The 12,953-nt window shown below is 48.0% G+C and overlaps 4 protein-coding genes across 4 annotated transcripts; 2 read left to right on the top strand and 2 right to left on the bottom strand.

The window, feature by feature from the left end:
- Nucleotides 1-86: 86 nt before the first annotated feature.
- On the top strand, nt 87-5,198 carry GL50803_0016222 (uncharacterized protein; the record flags this gene model as incomplete). The annotated part of the gene is made up of 1 exon (XM_001709529.1): nt 87-5,198. One exon carries the CDS (start codon nt 87-89, stop codon nt 5,196-5,198), a length of 5,112 nt encoding a protein of 1,703 aa, XP_001709581.1.
- A 49-nt stretch (nt 5,199-5,247) lies between these two features.
- GL50803_003570 (Ribosomal protein S28) lies at nt 5,248-5,442 on the bottom strand (the record flags this gene model as incomplete). The annotated part of the gene is made up of 1 exon (XM_001709528.1): nt 5,248-5,442. One exon carries the CDS (start codon nt 5,440-5,442, stop codon nt 5,248-5,250), a length of 195 nt encoding a protein of 64 aa, XP_001709580.1.
- Nucleotides 5,443-5,682: 240 nt separating this feature from the next.
- GL50803_0013393 (Ankyrin repeat protein 1) lies at nt 5,683-7,719 on the top strand (the record flags this gene model as incomplete). The annotated part of the gene is made up of 1 exon (XM_001709527.1): nt 5,683-7,719. The coding sequence occupies one exon, from the start codon at nt 5,683-5,685 to the stop codon at nt 7,717-7,719; it is 2,037 nt and encodes a 678-aa protein (XP_001709579.1).
- GL50803_0016223 (DNA-directed RNA polymerase subunit A') lies at nt 7,694-12,919 on the bottom strand (the record flags this gene model as incomplete). The annotated part of the gene is made up of 1 exon (XM_001709526.1): nt 7,694-12,919. One exon carries the CDS (start codon nt 12,917-12,919, stop codon nt 7,694-7,696), a length of 5,226 nt encoding a protein of 1,741 aa, XP_001709578.1.
- Nucleotides 12,920-12,953: the final 34 nt, after the last annotated feature.

Below are 12,953 nucleotides of genomic sequence, written 5' to 3'. Positions count from 1 at the left end.
GTTCTGTAGCTTCACTTCATGGCATACCAGATTAACAATTCAAAAAATGGAGATTTTGGGTGTCATTTATTAAACCGGACGGCTCAATGGCTGTTGTGGCAGGCATCTTGAGCAGACGGTCGGAAACTCTTCTCCAAGATATGTATAAGGACATTAAGAAAAGCATATATCTCGTGCAGATTCCGGTGACTGGCAGTGCTACTTATAAGCATCTCCCCTTCATGGCATACTTTTCATCCAATAAGCTATTTCTCAGAGCAGTCACTCCAACTTTAGGTCTTCAGGAAGATGTGTCAAGCGATGCTCGTGCATCTCACACGCCTTCTCCTTCTTCCTCTCTCGTGTTTACACCTCTGTCCGACAGGGACTTTCTCATTGAGCTTCACAATGATCAGTACTCTCTCGGGAGTATAGAGATAGTAGAACTTCTAGGCCTAAACTCATCAGTCATTATTTCTGAGACCATGTATATTCTGGGGACAGATGGCGTCGATCTGTGGTTCTTCAAGGTGCCACTTAACCAATTCTCGGTTGAGGTGAATGTGTCAGACACTAAAAGCGGAAGCAAGATCCCTACTGTCTCCACACAGATGTCTCCTCCAGCAAGGCACCCCAAGAGCGTAACAGTGGAAGGCGTTACGTTTTTGATGGATCAGCATGATATTCTTTCCAAACTATCGCGCCACAAGCTAGACTTTCAGGACTTTTCGCGCATCCACTGCTTGCAAGCAGGCTACATGGTCGGGTATAGCAGGAGGACAAAGAGCGGCGTAATAATTGCGCCAAACCTTAAACCGCACAGTGAGACTCAGCACGTGCTCGTGCACTATAAAATTATAAGAGAGCCAGATATGATTTTAGTCGATCAGCGGAGCATGAAGATGGCCAGTGATCAGTCGCTGATAAATGTTAAGCAGAACTCTTTCATACTATTTGTTCACAAACGGCTGGCAGCAGTCGAGCTCTTTACTCTCTGTTACAAAGACAAGGTACTACGATTACGGGTTCACGCAGAAGAATCAGGAAACTATATAGAAAATGAGTTCTCTTATCTGTACTCTGTGTATCCTATTGGTCTTCTGCTGGAGCAGGACCCGTCCTTTAGGATTGGCGAGCGAAACTTGATCGCTTCTGCCTTGGCAAGGAGTATTCTAGATGAGGAGATGTCCAGCAAGAACCAGAAACAGTATCACTTCTGTGTAATTTATGGAATGAACTTCCTCTCCATGTGCTCCACGGGAGCTTCTGCTCGAAGTGCAAGCGCCAACGCTACCAACAGCACTTTCAGCACTACTAGCACTACTAGCACCAACAGTACGATGATCTCCTCTCTGAATTTTACCATTCTTGAAGAAACAACTGCTCCGCCCCACGTCCGAGGGAAGACACCCACTTCTACAGCGCAACCCCCACGCCCGGAAAAAACTTATCCTTCAGATAAGCGCAAGGCAGCACCCCCTGGGAGTCAATCTTCAGATTGCGTTAGGTCCAACAGCACATCCGGGTCAGCTACGTCTCCAGGGTCATTCACGTCCGCAGTCATTTCAGGGCTCCGCGACGATATGGTCAAGACAGACCATCGAGTTTACAGGCAGAATAATGTATTTCTCTACAATGGAAAGAAGCTTGTTGGCGCATATAACGCACCATTCATCCCTAATGTGCTTGCCATGAGCATGTCGTCAGATTACTTATTCATTGGGTCCACTGAGTCAGCTGAAGTTCACATCTGTGAGCTTGTTCATAGCAAGACATTCAATAAAATGGCGTTGAAGCTCCGTCATAAGATTGTCACCCCCACCCGCGTGGCCGTTGCTGCAATTGCAATTACCTCTCTCTGGGTCATTGTAACCACAGTAGAAGACACCGTCTTTACATTTTCTTACAAGGACCTTGTCTCGTCCGATTCAACCAACATAGTTATTGCTGGACTAGACAAGCTATCTGAAAACGACGCTGCCGTGCCTCTGAGTCTTAAGATGCAGTTCCGACCTGTGGACCTATTTTGCAAGCATCATTACGGATCCTTTTGCATGCCAAACCTACCAGCTAAAGACCCATCCAATGTGGTTGCAACGCTTACTTCTAACATAGAAAACATAGACTCTCGGGTGGAGGATGCTCCTACCGCTGTAGGCACCCTTGTGGGCATCTCCGATGTTATGTCATCTGAACTCCCTGTTGTCGATCTTAGTACAGTATCACTAAAGATGATCAACCACGTAGATCAAGGACAGGATCAGAGCAGTGTTGAACAACTGGAACTAGAGGCAAACAAATTAGCGCCCGATCTGGCTGGTACTGTTGCTGTCACAGAGAGTCATCTTGACAACATGCTCAAGGCGGAGCTGGAGAGCTTACGCACCGAAATTGCACCAAAGGATGGTGCGAGCTCGCTAGATATAGGCTCTGTAGGTACTACACCATTTGATCATCCGCCTGACCCCTCACTCCAAGTCCGCGAGCCCTATCCAGACACATGTACTGCGGAAGCACTTAGTAATACAACACATAGGATAGCGCTGGATTTGGGCTCAGACTACAATAATAACCAATATTATCTTGCCAGTTCTATTATAAATGCTACTGACGGTACCAAGCAATCTACCCCATTTCTACTCGATAATTCAGATATTTCGCCACTTGAGATTAAGAATTTAAAGATTAATGGCTTCGTTTCTAAAGAGCCAACAGATATTGAGTGCAAAGTCCTGGATAAAATCATCAACAACCACATTCGGTCTTCTGGACGGCCCAGAGAGTTCTACCTTGAAGTTGAGCTGCACATTCTCGAACGGCTTTTTAAGTACTGCATCAATTTCTACGCCGCTTTTCTAATACTCGAGCTCTGGTGTTACTACATTACCTCACGAGATGGTCATCTGCCAGGGTACTATCTCACGTCTCATCCTCTCAAGCATAGCGAACATCAAGCAGAACCAGTGTCTTCTATTCTCTACACATTTGAGGTTGATGTTGCCAACAACCACTCCACGATATGCAAGATGTTGGAGGTGTGTATTCTGCCAAGTCCTGACAAGGCCTTTATAGATGAGCTACTGAAGAGCGCGGCTCCTTCTGGGGAGCTCTATGGAACCATGCCAGAAAACGTCGACGATGAAGAGTCAAATGGACGGCGTTGTGAGATGAATAGCGAGGAGTTTAAATTCTACCAGATTGGCCTGATTGCCAGGCTACTATTATCATTGTATCAAGAATTTCAAAAGCAGGTAGCCACTGACATAGTAGACAAAAGTTTTAATAGCAAGTTCGACCTGAAGCTTCTACGAGAAGTAATAGATGAGGCAAGCCAGTTCACAGTTGGATTTAGACCGTCTCAACGTCTAACAGAACTGCAGGATATGCTAGAAGAGCAGCTTTCTAAGGTTCTGGTCTGGACCAGCTCCATACAATCATACTTTCTTCGCACATCAGTGTTTTCCAAGGGTGAAAGCTTTGAGAGGCATGCAGAGGTAGCCGATCTTTCCAACATCTTACGGGACCTTGTTCCTTCCAAGTATTTAGACTGGGATCTGCTGAGCAAGATATACTTTCTTGATTCACGGGTCAAGACTCTTCTAAGTAATATGCACGACATAGCAAACATGCAATCGGAAGCCATACAAAACCTGATGTTGCAGCTCAATGATACGCAACACCAGCACGAACTAGCTTCGCGCTCTCACAGCTCCGTTTTCAGCTCACTAGCAACTAGCCGCTTTATGGGACACTCTATGGTGGCAGGAAGCAGGGCCATCCTGAGCTCTCAGCTGATGGCAAGCCAACAGAACAACACTGTCTATCTTCCAACTGGTGCCACTCTGCAAACAGCAATAGATCATCCACTTACGCTCAGCGATGTGAACCACAGCATCAATACAGCCATAGACAGACCCTTGACTGCATCTGGGGGAAGGAAGATTGCAGTGGATAGAAGAGAACTGAAACGGCTACCAGAGGAGTTTGTCAACGAACTGGATACATTTGAAGATATCACATCGAAGATACCTATTCTGGAGCCTCACTCCTTTGTCGGAACCACTCTTGTCAGCCCAGAAAAATTCTCTGGGGCTAGGTCGGAGAGAGAGAAGATTATGCACTTGAAGTCGCCTGTTATGCCAGCAGGGCGATCGATTACTGACTCCTTGATCATGTCCTTAAAAGGGACGCAGCCATTCTCTCGTCGTTCAACCAAGTCAGTGCCAGTCTTCTCACAGCCGAAGGACGGCGTTCTGCTCCTGTCCAATCTTACGCGCTCAGGAAGCGCTCTGGGGCCTATACATAATTACAATCAGGAAGATAACGTGGATGGTTCCGGCAACGAATTTGTGGCAGCTGCACCTGCAATGGTTTTAACGGCTAACCTGTCTGCAGATTCTATCAATGATTCATGCATCAATCCCCCGGTCAGCATTGAAGAGCGTCTGCGCAAGCTTCTTTTTGATAGAAAGGTAGACCTGAGCCACATGACATATAGGTCTGGAGGAACCTCGGAGAGTGACGGTGAGCCACCACTTCAAAAGCCAGCTCAGCAAGATCCTAGCATACGGACTAGATCTCTAGTGTCTCTTGGTGGGCGCTCCACACGCAGCTCAGGCTCATTTGGCTCGGAGTCCTCTATCTCTCTGGAGGACATGCTTACATACTCCCTTGTTGAGAAGATGAATGCTCAGGAGAAGATGAAGCTCATGGCCACTATCGCCCACAACTCTGGGACCACCATAGAAGATATCAATGAGCTCATCCTGCAGACAATGAATGAAATAGACATCTACTACGCGTCCAATCGCTTCTTGGAAGACATAAGGAATGCAGCGAACGCAATAGTCCCCAACTCGGACCTTGCAACCCTTATCCTTTTGGGAGCAAACCCAGAGCAATTAACCGCAGAGGATGCTGTCCACGGAACACTTCAGGACTTAGCAAAGTTTCGATCGGTCGAGATGGCAAGGCTTGAGGCCGGAAAGGCGAGTGCAGAATCGTCGGAGCAAAGAAAGGAGAGAGGTGGGATGTTCACCCGCATGATATCAGTGATAAGGGGTGCCTTTGGACGGAGAAGTCGGGCAATTCTCTCTGTAGAATCCCAAGGAAAGTCACTCATTCTGTCCTCTACGCGCCCCCAGGCCATCCCCACCACGACCTCCGAAAAGACAGACCGGGTCGCTCACACTCTTGGAATTTCTAGCCTGCGACAGTAGTCGGCTGGGCTCAGTTTACTTTAACTTTGATCTCTGCATGCCCAGCCATTTACCTGAGGCGGCGCGCTTCACGCTCCGACTCCATCAACACAAGGATGTCATCCTTCCTAACCGGCCCTATAACGTTACGGATGATCTGGCGCTTCTCCCCTGTCATGAATTCAACCTTCACCTGTGTTATTCCTCCGCGGGAGCTCGTCCTTCCCAGGACTTCGATCACACGCGCATTTATTGGCTCAGGCATTGCTAGTTCGAGAGGGTGTCTTTTTGAGTTACAAAAGTGAAATTAATATCGTTTATTTTTGCCACTGGGTGTTGATTGTAGTCTCTTCATCCCTCAGCACTGGAGCCTGCCGTAAGTCGCACTGCAGAAGCAAGGGGGGAGACGATCAAAAGAGTCTCTCCTTTGGAGAGCTATGTGCTTATTTTGAGTGGCCCGGAAGAAGGATCGTGCGTCCTCCTCTCTCGGGTGACAGGTGCGCCTATGTGGGGGGAGATAAGCTCTTATCATCACATGACAGACACATCACTGGATGCATTCATGGAGGCTATCTCATGCCTTGGTAGGCTACGATGCTGCCACCTGGTGCCGATTCAAGACGTGCTAGATGACGAGGCTGGGAGTAGCTGTATTGTTGTTTCGTGCATGTGGGGCGGGGAGCAGTCTCTCGCGGAGTATTGTAAAACGTGCATTAACATCTGTGAGCCTCCGGACTCCGCGTTTGTCGAAGACTTGTTTTGTCAACTCGTCATTCTCGCTAATTATCTGGTAGAAAGCGTCCCCGAAGAATGGCAGCATGACGTGTTTACCAGGCTCTTTTGTCTTTCTAAAATGTATGTTACCAGGATAGGGAGAATCGTCTTCCGATTGTGCTTTAGGAATTGGACAGGCCCAGGTGACTGCTCTGCCTCTTTGGCGACTCTCCAAATGCTGACCGAGTTGGGAATTGAGGCAGATAATGCACCTCTCGATGTATCCTCTAGAGATTTTTTCTGTCCAGACACCGTGCCCTGGATTGTAGCTGCAACAGTTTTCAGCGTAGCTCTTTCTGGTCCGTATCCGGAGGTTTACTCATCGGACCGACGAGATAACTACTTAGCCCTTGTTTCCTTCACCAAGCTCCCGAAAGTTGTTGTGCAGGAGATATGTCTAGCAATGGAGCACAGCTCCGCTGAAAGAACTGGTCTGCTTGAGCTTAAAGCAGCAAGGACTGTGGAAGAGCGGTATAAGCGACTCTGTCTGCATCTGCATATGAGCGACTTTCCGCAGAAGCACAAGACACAGTTAATAGAAGCTGCTACAAATGATGATGTTTGTAACGTGCTCCTTCGCAGACTTTTCGATGCTGGAGTTAAGACCGATCGCGGTACTACAGCCCTGATGGAAGCAGTGACCAACGGAAACTATTGTTCTTGCTACGCGCTAGCAGCGTGTGAGGCGGGGCATGTTGATATGCATGGGTGCTGTGCCACTGAGCATGCTCTTTTATCAGGTAGGTTGGAGCTAGTCAGAGCATTGCTACCTCTAGAACGCCTGGCTCTAAGCTTTGCAGGGTACACAGAGCTTATGATGCATATCATGAGATATGACTATGACTCTGCCTACTTTCATAGTCCTGAACGCCGTGACCTACTGCAAAACTTGGTCGACAGTCACCACTTGCGATTGACCCACAGAAACCTTACTGCATTGATGATGGCAGTTATAGTAGGGGACTCGCAGGCGGTGCAGTTGCTAGTGTCCATAGAATCCGGCCTTCGCGACCTCGATGGGCTCGCTGCTATTAACTATGCCATCAAGTTTAACAACCAAGACGCTTACAGGATACTGGTGCCCCTAGAGACAATTTCAGATGATAGCGGCAACACTCCTCTCCATGAGCTAGCTTATCATAACAAATATAAGAGCCTAGGGCTCTTCCATAGATTCTTGGGAAGGCTCAACTGCCAATCCATGTCTGCGTTAATGCTTGCGGCTCGCTGTAATAATGTAGAAAGCGTTCGCTATTTGGCCAAGTATGAGGCCGGAATGCGCATGCAGAGCAGGGTTTTCTATGGACTTAGCTTTGAAAATGCCACTGCAATGATGATTGCGGCATACCATGGATATAAGGAGGTTGTTCAGATTCTCCTGCCGTACGAGGCTCGCTATCGTGACACACACAGCTTTAAAACAGCACTCATGGCAGCAGCCATGGGCGGCCATCCACACGTTGTCCACTGCTTACTGGAGGAAGAGGGAGGAATGGCTAATAAGTCTGGCTATACAGCTCTCATTCTGGCTGCTATACACAACAAGCCGGAGTGTGTGGCAGCTTTGGCGACCAGGGAAGCAGGGATGCGATCAAAGAGCGGTGAACTTGCCATAGAGCTCGCCCTCAAGAAGGGGCACATAGACGTGATCACAAGGCTTCTTCCATACGAGAGAGTTACAGTTGCTCACGCAGAAAAGATTCTGTGCACGTGTAGCTTAAGTGATGAACAGAAACGCAATATTATCGATTCTTTGGCTTCAAACTAGCGTGTCTTTCTTTTCCCCGCGACCAGGAGCGCTTATTTGCATGCCGCCTTCCACGAAGAAGCTTTGCCTTAGCCTCCGCACCCGTTAGATAAAGCTTTTCGTCGTACCAAAACGCGTTAACTATAGCGTCCACCTCTTCATCGTACTGTTTATTTAGGACCTCCCCTAGAAAGCGGGTTGTCTGCTTAGGCTGGTACTCAATCGTCTTGCCCGTTTTTTCATCAAAGTACGGTGCCTGCAATAGCGAGAATGATCCTGTTCCCATACTCATCGGTTTCCCTAGTATGATAGACTCTGTAACACCGTTTGCTTCGTCAACCTTATTCCCTAGTGCAGCATTAAACAGGTGCTCACCAGTCTTTTCGAAGCTTGCAAGCATGATTACGGAATCGGCCTTCATCTTTGTCAAGCCAAACCTTGTAAAGCCTAGCACTCGGCCCCTGAAGCACATAATGTCTGCAAGAAGGCGGATATGTCGCATATCTACGGCCATACCATGGCTATCCATACAGGCCTTTATCTCGTTGGATATTGTGGCCACTGCAGCCTCTATCCCAAGAGTATTTGCTACCTCTACGATATTATTGGACAGAGTGCGTGTAAAGTCAATTCCACTGACATTTAGGATGTTTTGTAACCCAATACCCTCCACAAGGAGATTGTACTTAGTTAGCGGTGCACTGCTTGTGGCGCCTTGGCAGAACTCTTTATACTCATTGATCACCGCGCGACTACAAGTAGATATGCCAGAAACGGGTATCATTGGAAGGAGTAACTTCAAGCTCTGAATGTCGAAGAGCAAGTCGTCTCTGGACTGCGTCAAGGGGCGGACAGAGAACCTTGTGGCACTGTGTATGCTTACCGATCCAGAAGATTGGTCCTGTCCTACTAGCTTTTTCGCCTTATCGTTGTGTAAGATGGACGCTACCACCGTCTCTACCGTTATGATCCCAGCAAGCCCCATGTCTGCGATTATTTTCATATCCAAATTGACTTCAATGTGGCAAACTGATTGGCTGTAGCACTCGATAATGGATGCAGATATCTGGCCAAGGTACGTGCATTCGATGATGTTCTTCATCATGCGCGCTTTTTCAAGATATTTTTCTGTCACCGTTGCTGCCAGTTCCTCCTTATCTACATCTACATGGAGCTCCACGGTTGTGATTGGTGTGGATATCTTTACCACACCATCGACAATTTCTTTCAGCCGTGGGACCCCTTGCGTTATGTTCATGGAAGCTAAGCCTGCGTGGTGAAATGACTTCAGTGTCATCTGAGTGGAGGGCTCCCCGACTGACTGGGCGGCCACCGCACCGCATGGAGATCCCGGTTCCAGATTCAGGCGAATGTACTTTCGCCGAACCTGCCTTAGAAAATCATCTATGTCCTTTTTGGTAAGGGTTGTTTGGAGGAATGATGCTGCAAGTGCTGGGGCCACAGTAGTGGCGATGTGTGTGTTCGTAGTTAATTTTGGCAATATGCTCTGCTGGAAATAGCTAGTGACATTGCTTCTTTCAATCAAACAAGCCTCCTGGCCGTAAAAGTCTTTGTTCAGGAGGACGTCTAGCTCTGCCTCTGCCTTGTACCGATCCAGAAGAACAGGGAAGGCCCCCTCGGCCAGATCTTGTGATCTGTTAAGCAAGATTATATGTCTGAGCAAAGTGTCTAGATCGAAGCACTGCCCAGTCCCAACTTCGAGCTTTATTGGATCAAACCCATCGTGTCCAAACCGGAATTGCACCACGCTCTTCTTGCTGTTGCGCACGGTAAAATCATATGACACACTAAGATCCTCTAGACACTTAACAAGCCGTCGCTGCAAATACCCTGTATCTGCTGTTTTGCAGGCAGAGTCAATGACCCCATCTCGGCCTGCTCGTGCGTGCGCTAAGAATTCAAATGGAAGCAAGCCAGTATAAAAGCTGTTCAGGATAAACCCTTTTGCGTTCGGCTCTTTTGAATAATGATAGAAATATGGAGTTGAGCGAGTGTAGAAGTCATCAGGCGCCCTAGATCCTCCAAAGGATTGTTGTCCAAGAATAATAATCATCTGGGCGATGTTGATGGGGCTTCCCTTGCTCCCACAGAGTGACATGATGAGAGGCTTATTGGTGAAGTGAAGCTCCTTGAGAGCTATTTGGGCGCAGGACTCGCGGACGTTGGACAGGATCTGATTAAGTGTTGCTTCAAGCGTCTCTTGCACAGTAGACCCAGGTATAGCCTCTAGCTTTCCGCTTTCGTAGTCACGGATCTTTTCCTGCGCCTTCTCATAACCTTCCTGAACTATTACCTCCTTCTTACCCAGCACTCGCTGGGATGGCATTACATCATCTATGCCTATGGTGAAGCCATAGTTCATAAGAAATCTAGCAGCCACCTTGGCGAAGCGGAGCATGATGCGAGCTGCTGAAACAGGACCATAGTTCTGTACCAAAAAATAGAATATGCAATTCTTGGACGATGCCAAGAACGTTTTGGTGAGACGCCCTACGAGGTGCTCTGAATTCTGGATGATGATATAGTCATCGTTGACGGAGAGTGCACGCCTGTCACTGTCTTTCTTGTATGTCTTGTCACCGTGCTCTAGATTGATGTTCACAGAGTCAAAATCGTTTCCCTTCATGAGAACAGAGAGCACCTGCTTTCCGCTATAGAGCTGTCGAGGGTACACTATGCATGGCTGTGAAAGACAGGGGACCTTAACAAACCCAACGGTGTCTTCCTCTGTACCTCTCCTGTCATGAATGCTTTTAATGAACTCGCGACCATAGTTGTACAAACTAACACCATATGTGGCATCCCCAAAGCCATCACAGCCATAGGACACATGCTGGCAGTACTCTTGGCGTGTCATGAAGATGCCCTTGCCGCTGAGAAGGTAGATTCCTGTTAGAAAATCCTGCGTGAGCCCAATCATGCATTCTCCATGTCGTGGCGAAATAATGTTTTCGTGAGAGCCCATGAGGATCCCCGCTTCAGCACGCGCCTCCTGGCCTTGCATGTAAAAGATATTCATCTCGTCCCCGTCGAAATCTGCATTAAATGGAGAGCAGACAACTGGATTGAAAGAAAAAGTACGGTTTTCGTGTATAACTGCATTAAATTGCATGATTGACATTCTGTGAAGGGACGGCTGACGGTTAAAGAGTAAAGTATCGTTGGGAAGCAAATGCCGATAAACTATGTCGTTGGGCCTGAGACTATTGGCAATAGCCTGGCGCCCACGGCGATCTTTTTGGAGCAGAGAAACAGTGTTTAATTTGAAGGTCGATAGGTGCTGTGACGACGCGTTGGTAAGCTGCAACGATGCGATTGAGTTCAATTTTAGAACGGTCCTTGACTCCGGTGGCTGCTCGACTGCAACAGTTGAAGCTTGGCCAGCTGACTCACCTACCTGATAATCAGCTGTGTCTTCAAGCTTCAGCTCATCTATCTCACAAACGTTGTTGTCTATATTGTTTGATTCACCTTTCTGTGCTGGATCATACACCTCCTTGGCAAAAAGCGGCTGGTTCTGTGGCAGATCTTCTGCCTTGAGCTCACTATTTATTGCGTTACTGGACTCGCTAACAAGGTGCTGAATGGCAGCCTGGAGCTCTGGGAGGTCTGCACAAAGCGAATTGAGATTAAACGTGTCAACACAGCGCGAAACCAGTTCCATAGCCTTTGCCTCCATATCTCGGCTTTGCTTCACGTCAATTCCGAGCCGCTTGAGTGCTGGATTGTATCTAATGGTGTCGTTCAATAGAAGAACTTCATTGGCTCCCGGATAGGTCTTCCCATTAAGAATAAGCTCACGTAAAAAGCGAATATTCCGAGACGTTACTATCTCTGGAAAGGTAAGGTTTTGGGCGATGAGGCGGGGAATTGCCACCTGCTGCATAGAAAGGTATGGGTTTGGAGAAATGACAGTCCTCCCACTGAAGTTGACCCGTTTTCCGCTGAGGTTAGACCTAAATCTTCCTGCTTTTCCCTTCAGCCTATCAATAATCCCCGTTCCCTCTTTGGTGCCAGAATCCGTCTTATTCTTCACAGGCTGCACGCCGCCTGGGATTTTCCCTATATATAGTAGAGAAACGTCCATATTAAGCTGATCCCATTTTGCATACACTTTTGAGGTTGCTACGGCCCCGGAGACCATCGCTTCCTTCAGTTTGTCGTTAATGGTTAAAATGCGAACAAGGTGGGAAGTGAGGTTGTCTTCTGTTGTTCCAGCACCAGACCCTGATTGTACAGAGGGGCGGAGGCAAGACGGAGGCACAGGGATATGAGTCAAAATAACGTCTTGAGGCCTGGTCAGGAAGGCATGAGATGTTAAACGTGTGGCACGATCGCTTATCCCCTGATGCTGTGCAATAAAGCGACTCGCCGTTCTTGCGAGTAGCTTGGACGAGCCTCTGGAAAATAACTGGCTAGCGTCATTGCTGGCAATAGAATCAGGGGTTTGCTGGGACGCATACACGTTTCTTGACTGCCAGGGTATTCCTAGGTAGGGATAGTCGCACTCGGGAACCTTCTGGAGGATGTGAAGTGCTTGTATTGGATCCACAACGTGATTCCGAAGCCGCTGGTCAAGCTCTTGGATCTTTTCAATATCCTTCTGGTGCTTGATGACGTCTGCAAGAATCTTAGTAGCACGCTCTTCGTAATGCATCTCTCTTAGAACCCGGAATCCCTGTGATTTCTTGCAAATTGTGCTTGGGGCATGGCAGAACGGGCAGTTCACCTGCTTCTTCGCCTGCTCCTGGGCTTCTTTGACAATGGCAAGAGAAAACTTGTGGTTTAGAACCTTGTACTTGAGTCTGTCGGCTTCAGAGATCTTTACGCGGCTGCAAAACGGACAGACAATAGAGAGCATAGTTCTTGCATCGTTGATTAGGCCAGGATGGAAGACAGGAAGGGCCAGGGAAATTGTTCCAAAGTGTCCTATGCACATTTTCGTGTCCTTGCCGCAAGTCGCGCACTTTCCAACTTTGTCCGATAGACCAAGCCTTTTGTCCAGCACCCCGTTGGTTGCTGGGGAGGGGTAGTGCTCGTAAAGAATCGGTGTTGTGATTTGAACCTCGGACAACTTCATGAGGGCATTCGATGACAACACTGAGAAAACAAGCTTCTCCACGCGCTTGGGAAAGCGGTGCTCCGTGACGGGCTGTGGTATTTCAGACCTGAAGTATCGCAAGCGCCTATTCGGCTCCATCTCTAAGTAAGCCGCCTCCAATTGGCTGTTTTAA

Source organism: Giardia intestinalis, chromosome 4, assembly GCF_000002435.2.
Source record: "Giardia intestinalis strain WB C6 chromosome 4, whole genome shotgun sequence".
NCBI classification, from domain to species: Eukaryota; Fornicata; order Diplomonadida; family Hexamitidae; genus Giardia; species Giardia duodenalis.
This window is presented reverse-complemented; position numbering and strand designations above follow the sequence as displayed.